The sequence below is a fragment of the Scyliorhinus canicula genome, chromosome 14 (assembly GCF_902713615.1).
Source record: "Scyliorhinus canicula chromosome 14, sScyCan1.1, whole genome shotgun sequence".
NCBI lineage: Eukaryota > Metazoa > Chordata > Chondrichthyes > Carcharhiniformes > Scyliorhinidae > Scyliorhinus > Scyliorhinus canicula.
Window position 1 is genome coordinate 22,315,642 of NC_052159.1, and position 13,939 is coordinate 22,329,580.

The following is a 13,939-nucleotide window of genomic DNA, read 5'->3' on the forward strand; positions in this document are numbered from 1 at the left end:
AATTCTCCACCTCACGCCGCCGGTAGCAGATTTCCCGATGTGGCGGAGAATCCAGAGAGAGGGGAGAAAAGGGGATTGACACCTGTGCTCCAGCGCCCCACTGGCAAGGGATTGAGCTTTGTGCCCCACGTCAGCGGGATTGTGCAAATGAGTCATTAAGACTCATGTGAATCCAATTATCAGGCAGGGCATCAGATTCTCCAGGCCCGTGTGATTTCCCAGTCCTCTGGGAAATATTCTGCTTTTATATTCTCATGACCAATGTGAGTAATCTCACACTTCCTAACATTATACTCCGGCTCCCATATACCTGTCCCCTCACTTAACCTGTCGACATTTTTGCAGCCCTCTTTATGTCCTCCTAACCTTTTGCATTTCTTTCTTGCTGCTTTGTTTTGGCAGCAAGCTTGGATACATTACCCGCCAGCTCTTTGTCCAAATCATGAATATAGAGCTGTGGCCCCAGCACTGATTCTTGCTGCACTCCATTAGTCCAAGCTTGCCAACTTGAAAATGCCTCATTTATCTCTACTCTCTGGCTCCTATCCATTAGCCAACCCTCTAAATCGCCCACAACTCCACAAGCCCTTATCCTGTTTATTAGATTTTGGTGTCGTGTCTTAGCAAATGCCTTTCAGAAATCCAGGTATACATCTACTGTTCACCTTTCCCTACCTTACTAGTTACATCCATAATAAACTCAATAATTTTGTCAAATATGATTTCATCTTTGTAAACCCACGTTAACTTGTTCTAATCGGTCTGCGCTTTTAAGTACATTATTAAGACTTCTTTAATAATAGATTCATGCACTTCCCTTATGACTGGGGCTAACTGGCCTCCGTTCCCTGTTTTCTCTCTTGCTCCTTTCTGGAATAGCAGGGTTACATTTGCTAACATCCAATCTGCTGGGACCATTCCAGAATCTACAGATTTTGGAAAATCATAATCAGCACATCCACTATCTCTGAAGCCACCTCATTTAAAACACTGGGATATATCAGATTCTGGGTATTTGCTGGATTTTAGTTCCTTGAGTTTCTCTGGCACTTTTCCCCCGATGATATTAATTAATTTCCTCACACTTATTCGCCCATATGTTAATCTCTATTTCTGACAAGCAATTTGTGTCATCTCTGAAGACAGGGCCAAAATATTTGTTTAATGTCTCTGTCATTTTCCCATTCCCCATGATAATTTCTCCTGTCCCTGCTTCTAAGGTACATGTGTTTACTTGAGGTACCACTTTTCTTCTGTCTTATGTAGTTGTAAAAAATTTTAGACCACGTTATTATGTTCTTGGCTGGTTTACTCCCGTTCTATTTTTTACACTTTTATCAACTTTTGTTGGCCCTTTACTAGTTTCTAAAACACTCCCAATTCTCTGACTTACTGCTATTCCTTGCAACAGCATTCTTTTAATCTATTATAATCATTAACCTCCTTTGTAAGGGTGGGTCTTTCTCACTGGGTGTTAATGGCTCAGTGGTATGTATTTTTATTGAACTTTTTGATATTTTCTTTCAATGTTTCCTACTAATTGTTTACCTCTATCTTTTATTGTATTTTTCCAATCAACCATAGCCAGTGCTTTCCTCATACCTATAAAATTGGCTTTTTTTTAAGCTTAAGGTTCTTGGTTTATGATTGGAATTTGTTACTTTCAAACTTAATATGGAATACAATTGTACTATGATCACTATTTCCCTTTTTAACTATGACATTATCTTATTGTACAATTGTAGATCTAAAATAGCTTTATCCCAGCTGGAAACTGTCACCAAAAATTCTACAAACTCATCTTCAACCACCTTCGCCAGTTTGATTGGTCCAATCTAGATGAAGATTAACATCCCCGATAACCATAACTTGCCTTTGTTGGAAGTGCCAATAATTCCTTAGTTAATGCTATGAATGCTAATTATTTTATCCAGTGCTTCTATCTGCTATTGGGGATCCTATAAACTACTCCAACCAGCATTTATGACCCTTGCCATTCCTGATTTTCTCCCATAAGGATTCTACTCCTGATATCCTGAACTAAGCTCCTTTCTCATTAAATTTGTCTTTTATTATCAGGGCTACCCCTCTTCCTTTTCCCTTCTGTTCATCTTTTCAGAATGTTGGATGGTGTGGAATATTCATTTCCCAACCTTGGTCACCTAGTAATAAAGGGCTGAAGTTTGCGTGCCACCATCCCTTCCCCATTACAAAGTCAGTTTCAAACTGACTATGTACAACAAGGCCAATCCCCAGCAATAAATAACAAGAGAGTGTCAGCTTTAACGAGCACAGAATGGCACTTCCAACCCACTATGGGAGCAAGTCTCGCCCTCGAGAGCTGCGGGCCAATCAGATTGGCCATCAGCTCGAGGAGTCCCACAGCAGTGCCATAACTCAGCGATAGGTGCTGCTGGGACTGTGACTAGACCGTGGAAAGAATAACAATGGATCTTGGAGATCCCTGACTGAGGTATGTCTTGGACTTTTATAGTGGGAAGGGACGGGGGAGGGGGGCGCCAAGGGTGGTGCGAGATGACATTTTGGAGATTGGGTGCGGGTATCATCTCAGCAAGGCAGGGGGAGTTCCCTCTCGCACAAAAGGAGCCCCTAAATGGTGTGCCCCCCCCTCCTTTATACCTTTTCAACAAAAGTATTTGAAAAGACCCCTTGTCTGCCTGCCCATGCCAGCCATGTTATGGCTTGGGCAACGCAAAGTTTGTGTCAATGGGCTTTCTGACAGATCAATCGCCCATGAATTTCTTTTCAAAAATGGCTGGTGGGCTGCCAATTTCAGTGGTTCCTTGCATATCTTATTATGGAGGCAGGATTTGGAGGGGGTGGGGGGAGGGGATGGGCTAACCGCCCACCATATTTCACATGTCCCCCACTGAAAATACGCCTGGTGTGGCCCTATTCTCTGTAATGACAATTAGATCTAAACCATTTATCTCTATTTGTGCCATTAGTTCAGCTATCTTATTGTGGAAGCTTCATGCATTCAAGTAAAATGGCTTCTATTTTATTGTTTTACTACTATTCCCTGTGTGGACATTACTCTCCCATGCACCATAACCATTAAAACTCTCTCTCCTTTCTGGTCCCAGTCAGCTTATGTTCACCCAGATCGATAAACTTTCAAATTAGTTTAGGTTTTATCTTTGGATTTCTAAGTCTACTTTCATCCAAGGTTGCCTTGCCCTCTGTTAGCGTAAAGCCATTTTCCCCTGTTCTGACAACATTTAGCACAGTGGAATAAACAGCTGGCTTGTAAAGCAGAACAAGGCCATCAGCGCGGGTTCAATTCCTGTTCCGGCCTCCCCGAACAGGCGCCAGAATGTGCCGACTAGGGGCTTTTCACAGTAACTTCATTGAAGCCTACTTGTGACAATAAGTGATTATTATTATTATGGAGGGCACCCCTGACTTGTGCATTGGAGATGACGAACAGGTTTTGGCTTCCGATCCCTGGGAGACTCCCGCAAGTGCCGGTATGCATGATCTCCGTTTGTGGAGACCAGCTCACTCGGGTTCTCTGACGCACGGCGGTTAGATCCCACGCCTTCGGTAACTCCAGTGAGTGCATATTAAAGTGTTACTTACTGCAGCACTTTAATATGCAGATTAGCCAGATCTGGATCCTGCCCATTGTGGGCAGATCCCGTTAGATCTCCTGAGGCATGGCAGGCTGGCTAAATCCCGCGAGAGACCTCTTGTGAGATTTACCGGCCACATCGTGCCTCAATTCAGGGGCGGTCATTAGATTTCGACCAAAATCCTAAAACTCACCAATGTATCATCTAATCAATGCCTTTGGACTTTTGCCAGATATTGCAAATTGAAATAAAGGTATAAAGAACTCTGCACAAAATTTGAAGTTAGCATACGTACCTCAAAGCACCCAATCAAAGGGATAATAAGGGTACTCTGTAAAATTAAGAGAGAGAAAAATGTACATTTATATAGTGCTTTTCATGACGCGATGATGTCCCAAAGCACTTCATAGTCGGTGGAGTAGTTTTGTCGTGTAGTCTCTTTTGCAATGTAGGAGACGTTTTGCCTAATTCAGTGCTTGGCTTCTTTGCTCTTGCTGTTGGATGTATTTGTTACTCATATTCATGAAAATCTCAACTCTATTATTGTTGCCTTGAAGCTCCTTGCGCCCTGCTCCTTCATATCAGGCTCCTCCTTAGAATCCACCTCTTTTTGAAGCTGGCGCCTATCTGAGATAACCACATATTTGAACTGGCAAGATTGGACGCCTAGTTTTGAGGCTGGGTGGACAAGGGGGTGGAAGGCTTGAGGGTCTTGTTTCTGGAGGGGCGATTTGCGAGTTCGGAGGAGTTATCACAGAAGTTTGGGTTTTCACAGTTGGAGAACTTTTGCAGGTGAGGAATTTTGCGAGGAAGGTCTTCCCGTCGTTTGCGGTGTTGCCGCCAGCCTCCATGCTGGAAAGGGTTCTGTCGCTCATGGGATGAAAGAGGGGAGAGCCTCTGGAATTTACAGGAGTATAATGGCAGAGAATACTGCTTCCCTGGTGGGGACTAACAAAGAGTTGGGGTGGAATTAGATGAGAGTGTGTGGCCTTGCGTATGGTGAACGCTTCTTCATTGTGCTTGAGACTGGGGCTGATGCAGTTGTAGGTGGTACACCAAGCTCTCTTAACTAGGGCTAGGCTGAGTCGATTGTTTGAGGGAAGATAAGTGTGAACATTGTGGGAGGGGCCCGGAAAATCATGTGCCTATATCCTGGCCGTGTCCTGAGGTGGTGAGATTTTGGGTTTTATTCTTCAGCACCAGGTCAGTGATTCTGCAGATGGAATTTTTGATAATAATCTTTATTGTCACAAGTAGGCTTACATTAACACTGCAATGAAATTACTGTGGAAATCCTCTAGTCGCCACATTCCGGCGCCTGTTCGCGTGTACAGGGGGAGAATTCAGAATGTCCAATTCACCTAACAGCATGTCTTTCGGGACTTGTGAGAGGAAACCGGAGCACCCAGAGGAAACCCACACAGACACGGGAAGAACGTGCAGACTCCACACAGACCCAAGCCGGGAATTGAACCTGGGACCCTGGAACTGTGAAGCAATAGTGCCACTCACTGTGCTACCTTGCTGCCCAGCCCCTGGTGGCCATACCTGGGGTGTCAGACCTGCCAGAGCTGCAGACGGGTGCAGTGGCGGATGTTTTAGCCTTCGTCTCACCACTGACCGGTCTCAGGCAGGTGCTGTTGGAGCGGAGGTCAGCTTCTCTCTCCAATGCCTTGGCATGGTTGGGGGATCTTACGGAGATTTTCACCTTGACAAAATTAAGTACACGTAAAGGGGCGCAATTGATGTGTTTTATAAAAGATATGTCCTTTCACTCTGTTTTTTAAAGAGCTAGTCACCATCAGCTGATCGGGGGGGGGGGGGGGCGGTTGTGGTTTTGTTTGGGGGTGTGTTTTGTTAAATTTTATTCTGTATTCATTAAAAAATGTTTAATAAAAATATGTTAAAGAAGAGTCCACCTCTTCGGCCACCCCTCTTGATATTTTCTTCTTTCTCTTGGTGCCAGCATATTCCAGGTCATCTTCCTATATCAAAGGTGCTATATAAATGTGAGAAGCTGTTGTTCCTTTGAGCAAGATGCTGCATTGAAGGTTTACGGTGCCATCTGACCCTTGCTGAATTTTGTTCTCATTCACCTTGCCTCTTTTTCACCACAGGGCCTGGATTTTGCGGCCTTCACTGGGCACATGTTTGTTGGAATTGTCTTGGTCCTCATCGTGTCGTTTCCCTTCTTGAGACTGCTTTACTGGAACACAAAGCTGTACAACAAGGAACCGAGTGAGATTGTGGGTGAGTCATTTTATGATGTCTCGATTAAATTTCCTTTCCTCCTTTCCCTCCGATTTGCTATCTTCTTGCCTGAGAGCACTGTGAGGCAGTGGCGTCGCGGTATTCTCACTGGACTAGTAATCCCGAGACCCAGGGAAATTAGCAAACGTGACACCACTGTTTAAAAAAGGAGGTAGGCAGAAAGCAGGAAATTATAGGCCAGTGAGCTTAACTTCGGTAGTAGGGAAGATGCTGGAATCTATCATCAAGGAAGAAATAGCGAGGCATCTGGATAGAAATTGTCCCATTGGGCAGACGCAGCATGGGTTCATAAAGGGCAGGTCACTCCTAACTAATTTAGTGGAATTTTTTGAGGACATTACCAGTGCAGTAGGTAACGGGGAGCCAATGGATGTGGTATATCTGGATTTCCAGAAAGCCTTTGACAAGGTGCCACACAAAAGGTTGCTGCATAAGATAAAGATGCATTAAGGGTAAAGTAGTAGCATGGATAGAGGATTGGTTAATTAATGGAAAGCAAAGAGTGGGGATTAATGGGTGTTTCTCTGGTTGGCAATCAGTAGCTAGTGGTGTCCCTCAGGGATCCGTGTTGGGCCCACAATTGTTCACAATTTACATAGATGATTTGGAGTTGGGGACCAAGGGCAATGTGTCCAAGTTTGCAGATGACACTAAGATGAGTGGTAAAGCGAAAAGCGCAGAGGATACTGGAAGTCTGCAGAGGGATTTGGATAGGTTAAGTGAATGGGCTAGGGTCTGGCAGATGGAATACAATGTTGACAAATGTGAGGTTATCCATTTTGGTAGGAATAACAGCAAACGGGATTATTATTTAAACGATAAATTATTAAAGCATGCCACTGTGCAGAGAGACTTGGGTGTGCTAGTGCATGAGTCACGGAAGGTTGGTTTACAGGTGCAACAGGTGATTAAGAAGGCAAATGGAATTTTGTCTTTCATTGCTAGAGGGATGGAGTTTAAGACTAGGGAGGTTATGTTGCAATTGTATAAGGTGTTAGTGAGGCCACACCTGGAGTATTGTGTTCAGTTTTGGTCTCCTTACTTGAGAAAGGACGTACTGGAACTGGAGGGTGTGCAGAGGAGATTCACTAGGTTAATCCCAGAGCTGAAGGGGTTGGATTATGAGGAGAGGTTGAGTAGACTGGGACTGTACTCGTTGGAATTTAGAAGGATGAGGGGGGATCTTATTGAAACATTTAAAATTATGAAGGGAATAGATAGGATAGATGCGGGCAGGTTGTTTCCACTGGCGGGTGAAAGCAGAACTAGGGGACATAGCCTCAAAATAAGGGGAAATAGATTTAGGACTGAGTTTAGGAGGAACTTCTTCACCCGAAGGGTTGTGAATCTATGGAATTCCTTGCCCAGTGAAGCAGTTGAGGCTCCTTCATTACATGTTTTTAAGGTAAAGATAGATCGTTTTTGAAGAATAAAGGGATTAAAGGTTATGGTGTTCAGGCCGGAAAGTGGAGCTGAGTCCACAAAAGATCAGCCATGATCTAATTGAATGGCGGAGCAGGCTCGAGGGGCCAGATGGCCTACTCCTGCTCCTAGTTCTTATGTTCTTATGTTCTTAAGTCTGGAGACAGGGGTAAATCCCACCACAGCAGATAGTGAAATCTGAATTCAGTAAAAGGTTAATGGTGACATGAAACCATTGTTAGTTGTTGTAAAAGCCCACCTGGTTTACTAATGTCCTTTGCCATCCTTGCCAGCTCTGGATTGCATGTATCTTCAGGTCCACAGCAATGTGGTTGACTTTGAAATGCCCTCTGTAATGAATCAGCGAGCCTCTCAGTTCAAGGGCAATTAGGGACGAGCAATAAACGCTGGTCCAGCCAGCGACACCAACATCCCATAAATTAATTTTTTTAACACTCTAATTTTCTAGGGACCCGGGTTCGAATCCCACCATGGCAGATGGTAAAATTTGAATTCAATAAAAATAAACTGGAATTAAAAGTCTAATGATGACCATGAAACCATTGTCGATTGTAGTAAAAACCCATCTGGTTCACTAATGTCCCTTAGGGAATAAAATCTCTCGTTCTTACCTGGTTTGGCCTACACCATGACCCCACATCCAGAGCAATGCGGTTGACTCTTAAATGCCCCCCAGGGATGGGACAACAAATGCAGGCCCAACCAGCGACGCCCACATTCCCCATGAAAGAAGTTATAATAAAATGGTGGGTGCGAGCACTGAAATGTGCCTGGAGAGTGTGGGGTTTGAAGAATCTGCCAGCTTGACCTCATTTCCATAAACAATTCCTGCTCCTTCCCAAACTGGCGCGCTACATTGCTGGGATGGTGGGCGGGAGTGTGAATTTGAGGTGGCGGGATGCTGCGGCAGAGGCCAGCGGGAATAGTCCTGGGCAATTCGGTAAGATGGAGAGCTACTCTGGACACAATCCGGGGGGAAGTTTTAGTCATGCAAGACAAGGGAATCTAAAATAAAATCTAAAATCTTACCTGCCTAGCCCTTTTCTGGTTCAACAACCCCCACCCCACCTCCCAACATGTCGAGCCTGACAGGGAATCCTGAGCGTTGCGTACTTCCTTCCTCGTTGCCAAGTTGTGGGAAGAAACTTTAAACAAAGTCGTCTCTTCGTTAGATTTTAACTTTCACCCAGGATTCCTTTCAGGGATTGAAAGCATCAGCAATTTTGTTTTTAGCGTCTGTTTTCTGTTTTTCCTCCTCGTTGGGGAATAGTTGGGAGGTGGTGGAAGGATTCCTAGCTGATTATCAGCCCACTGAACTGCATCACGAACGCTGGCCAGGAAGTCCTGGCGTGGGACTTGAACGCAGAGTCCCTGTGCCACTAAGCCGCCAGTAATGACAATGATGCCTAATTGGGATGAATCACTATTAGTGAGAACCATATGCGACATATTAACTGGACAGGCATAGCGCAGTCCAGAGGAAACTCTCAATGTTGGAAGCAAACAATTTGATTCAATCCCTGTGGAAAATGGAACCTAAATCAGGAGGGTGTATAAAGAGAATGAAAAAGGAATAGGTTTTGGCGCTAAATTTAGTGGAGGAGGCATCTTCAGTAACCTGTGTTCATTGAATTAGTTGGCAGGCTGAATATAGGATATACGTAGATCTTCCCATTTTGCATTGTAATTTAAATGTGCTGTTAAAAAAATGATTAAAGGGATTTGGATCTTCATGCACATTGGGACTGAAACTGAAACGAAAAACTGGAATTATACAACACTTACGCACCCTGTTTTTTTACCTCGTGGCGAGATGGAGGACAAGGGATTTTGACTTCTGCAAATTGCATTTCATTCTACGAAGGACTCCTGAACTCCAGATTAATGAGACTAGCTGAAGTCTATTCTCACTTCTACCATCTATCACAGATTGTAATAACGTAAATTTAAGCTGTCAAGGGATTTAATTGGGGACACAATGCCACGTTCTAAATACAGGCACAAATGAGAAAATTTACCAGACTCACAGTTAGTTCCAGTCAGCTAATGCATTCAAATTATTTGAGAAGCTAAAGGTTGCTTTGTAGGCTGCAGTTGTACTAAAAGAAAATAAGAAAAATACGTTTTCAAGTTGCATTGCATGTCTCCAAGTGAAGGCCTAGTTATTCACTTACCGGGAACTCGTTTTTTTAAAACATCTGCGTTTCTATAGCAACAATCCTGTTCTGCCGATTTAAGCCAGTAAGAAAGACATCAGCCCCATTATTTCTAGCCCTTTTTGGCACGCATAATTGTGTCCTTTTTATTTAGGACCAGTAACACACTGCATTAACAAATTAATGGGGAAGTTATATTTAATTGTCTAGACAAATGCTAAATTGCATCATGGGTGAAAAATATGCATTTGTCCTGCACCTATAATTATCTCGATGAGCAGAATGCAGCCTAATGAAGACTAACAACTTTGTATTTATCATCTAAAGGGCAATGCTAGAGTTTCTGCATTTTGACTGTGGATGGATAGAATACTGAACCTTATACTTAGTGAATCACTCATGGTGAGATTATTGCCATTACCCCTGTCACACAACAGCCATTTTGCACAGAGCACTGAGATGAAACATTGACTTTTGGTGATATTGGCTGAATGATACATGTTGGTCAGAGCATCTCCACCAATGTGGCAGATTTCTCACAATTGCACTTGACTATCAGCTTTGAATTTTGTGCTTTCGACATTGGTGGGGGTTGATGCGTGTCGGGGTAACGTGGCAGTTCAAAACCATAACCCTCTCAATCAGAGGGAAGCCAAGCTGATATCTCGCAGTCCCCTCAAATATTATCAAATCTAAAGTCAAACGTAATTGGAGTCTATTTTAGATCTCCGAGTGAAATGACTTCACTGGCTTAGATTGTTTGATTTGGTTATTTTGCCTTCTATTGCATTGCAATAGTTGCTGGTATGACCTATCTCCCAGAGATTGAAAATGATCTTATGAAGACTGCTGGTATAAAACATATTTTGGCAATACTATTTTGTATGCATCTCCACCTGGAATATCCGAGACGTTTATATCAATGTGATTACTTTACAATTGACCGAGGTCAACAAAACAGTCCGCGGTGAAGATATAAATTTATTTTTATTTTATTTACTGTAGAATTATATTCATATTTGCACTGCTGTCCTTGAACTGATATTTATGAAATAATCATCTCGATGGACATTGCCTCTAAGATTTTCTATTTGAGGTTACACAATTATGCTAGTCAACAATTCCTGAAGAAATGCAGAAAAAGACATTAAGAAGCATTCTGTTCTGAAGAGATTTTTCGATGGTCATTTCTAATCCTTAACAACAGAGCAACCCTTCTTTTTAGATCCCATTAATCACAATGCAGTGATTCACCCTGGAGGGGTGAATATGTCACAGTACTCCAGAAAACTTCGGAACGCAATACATTATAGCAATTTTACCACTTCAATATTATAATGATTATTTTTGAAATGAAAATTGTAACGTCTGCGTATTACATTTTACACAATTAAATGAAAATGATTCCTATTCAATAAGAAGGCCAATAGGTACAGACGAGTGAAGCTTTTGACCAATCTTAGCTCATCAGCCCAGATAAACATTAATATGCTCTCTCCAACTGTTGCTTTCAAGATCCTCGTCTGGATGCTGAGGATATTTATTAGAATGGCCCCAGGAATGGGGGTCTTCAGTTTTGTGGAGAGGCTGGAGGACCAGCAAAGGTTATGGGTAGATTTAATGCAGCAGTTAATATGACAAAGGGTTTTGACAGAGTATAGGAGGAATTGTTTGCATCGGCAGAAAAGTAACCAGAGGAACAGATTTAAGAGATTTGACAAAACAACCAGGAAGAAATTAGGAGAATTTGCAGAACGAAGAACCGGCTTAGGCGTGAACAGGAGGACACCTCCAGCCTTCAGTTAAGCCACTCAGGTCTATCTCGTGGGCCACGCCATGTGGCATGGGAACCACCCCACTGCTGTTAAAATGCCAACAGCGGTGCAAGCAGGCCCTAAAGTGGCCACCAATTGTCCACATAGAGACCATGCTGCTGATAAAAGATGAAACATGAGCGGAGGAAAGTAGCTGGCGGGCATGGTTTCTCTCCCCCCCCCACAACCATTGCTCCCAGTTTGGCATCTCTCAGAAAGCAGTTGGGGGTGTAGGAGTGCGTAAAATTCCTCCCTAATCATTATTCTCACAGGGCAGCTAGACTTCATAGAATCAAAGAATTTACAGTGCAGGAGGCGGCCATTCAGCCCATCGAGTCTGCACTAGCCCTTGGAAAGAGCACCCTAATGAAGCCCACTCCTCCACCCTATCCCCGTAACCCAGTAACACCACCTAATCTTTTGGACACTAAGGGGCTATTTATCATGGCCAATCCACCTAACCTACACAGTTTTGGACTGCGGGAGGAAACCTACACTGACCGGCGCTCACCTGAAGCCTCCAGGGCGCAGGGGATAGGTCCCAATGTTTTAGTTACCTCAGGAAACTGCATATTAGAGTGAGACTAGCTTGGATCTCTCTCTAATAGGCAGGTTTACCAAAAGGTAACCTCACCCACAATGAGCGGGGCTTTACATTGCGACACCTCGCGTTATCGCGTAAGATCTCATGAGGCGTAGGGTGCCGGGTTGGGTGTCTCCTGCCAATTACTGCCCATTTGCGCCACGGTGTGTTGCTATCTGGGCGCGGCATGGCTGGTAGCTCGTGCCCTATGTCTTCAGAAGTTAAAAATATATGTATATTTTGGTTGATGACAGCGTAACATTGTCAAACTTGGAAATCTTCCCTGAAACATTTCTATCCCTTCAGTTAGTGCGTCTTTTGACCCCCAAACCAATTCATAGAATTACACAGTAGAAAAGAAGGCTATTTGGACCATCAATCATGTGTTGACACTTTGAAGGGGCATTTCAGTTAGATTTACTCCCCTGCTCTCTCCTTATAGTCCTGAATTGTTTTTGACCTTGTAATCCCTTGTGAAAATTACAAATGAAGTATTGGGTCTGTTTCCACTACCTGTTCAGGCAGTCCAGTGCATTCTAGACCATCGTCTTCTTTGGCGATCACTCGCTAATGAGTATGACTGTCCACCTAAGAGACTGTGTTATTGCCCACGGGTTCTGTGGGTTCTTGAGTGGCTGATGAGCCCGACCCTGGAGCTGCATCTTCGTTGCACACTTGGCAGGTGTTCCTGGGAGGTGTGATCGATCCTTCGACTGTAGATCGCTGGTATTCCTTTCTCAGGCTTCTTTCCTGGGCCTCCTCTTGCTGTCCAGTGCCCTCTAAGAATTGTGTCATTTCAATCAGGAGGTTCCTCGAAGTAGGTCTGTTCTGAGCAAGGGTCTCCCAGGCGTTGACGTCTATGTTGCATTTCTTGAGGTAAACCTTCAGGGTGTCCTTTGTCCTCCTCTTGTTCAGAAACCTTCCTTGAATTGGGTATAGATGATTTGCTTTGGCAGCTGGGACTCTGACATCCTAAGTACACGGCGGGCCCAGCGGACTTGGATGACCATGGCCTGGATGCTGGTGCCCTTGGCTCCCTCAAAAACACTGATGTTAGTACGCCTGTCCTCCCAGCTGATGCAGGGAATCCATCTTAGATCGCGTTGATAGTGCTCTCCAGGACCTTGAGGTGGCGTCTATGTGTAGTCCAAGTTTCTGAGCCGTATAGAAGAGTTGGGTGATGACCGCCTTGTACACAAAGATATTGGTGTCAGCGTGGATGTTGCGGCCATCAAAGAATCTCATCCTTAGGCATCTGAAGGAATCGCTTTTGGATTTTGTACAATGTTGTAACTCCACATTGATGTCAGCCTTAGAGGCGAGATGGCTCCCCAGGGATGGGAAATGTTCCACGTTTGGTACGGTGTCTGCATTGATCTTGATTAAAGGAGAGACCAGATCTTATGCTGGGGCGAGTTGGTAAAAGCCTCGAGTCTTCTTGAGGTTGAGGCTGAGAATAGCAACAGACTGAATAAAGAAAATTCACATCTACCCCACCCATTAAATATGGACTTCACTGCAGTGGAAATGGTTGCTCCCTATCTATTCTAGCAAGACCCCTGAGATTCATGGGCCGGGATTTGCCAATGGGGCTATGTCTCCACACCCGCACCCAGAAAACGGGTGCGAATCACTCTGGACTTTTTTCTAAAAAGTCCGGGGTGATTCTCCGTTTTGAAGGGGGCTTGCAGGGCCCTGGCATGCACCGCACATCTCCTGCTGCCGATACGGGGCCCACAACATCCGGCCGCAGGACACCTGGGGTGCCAGCTCCACGTAAAATGGCGGACCCACACAGCAGGCCGGCGCAGAAGAAGGTAGGCCCCCTCCCCCAAGATCACACGCCCGCCGATCGGTGGCCCCCGATCGCAGAACTGGCCGTTGTGGAGGCTACCCCCCGGACACTGACCCCCCTGCCCCCCACAAGGCCAGCCACCGCAGCCGCGACGCCATACATGAGCCATGCCGGCGGGAACTCGGCTAGTCGACCGTGGAGAATCGCTACCGGGGCCTCTTTCAACGGCCCCCGACTGGCGCCGCGTCGACCGCACGGACGCGGCTGGCGGCGATTCTTTG

At 44.7% G+C, this 13,939-nt stretch overlaps 1 protein-coding gene across 1 annotated transcript in view; it reads left to right on the forward strand.

Moving 5' to 3' along the window:
* oca2 (oculocutaneous albinism II) overlaps positions 1 to 13,939 on the forward strand; it is a 559,961-nt gene that overhangs the window by 348,471 nt on the left and 197,551 nt on the right. The window contains exon 15 of the mRNA XM_038818856.1: positions 5,714 to 5,846. Coding sequence (XP_038674784.1) covers positions 5,714 to 5,846 — 133 coding nt within the window. The remainder of the gene's footprint in view (positions 1 to 5,713; positions 5,847 to 13,939) is intronic.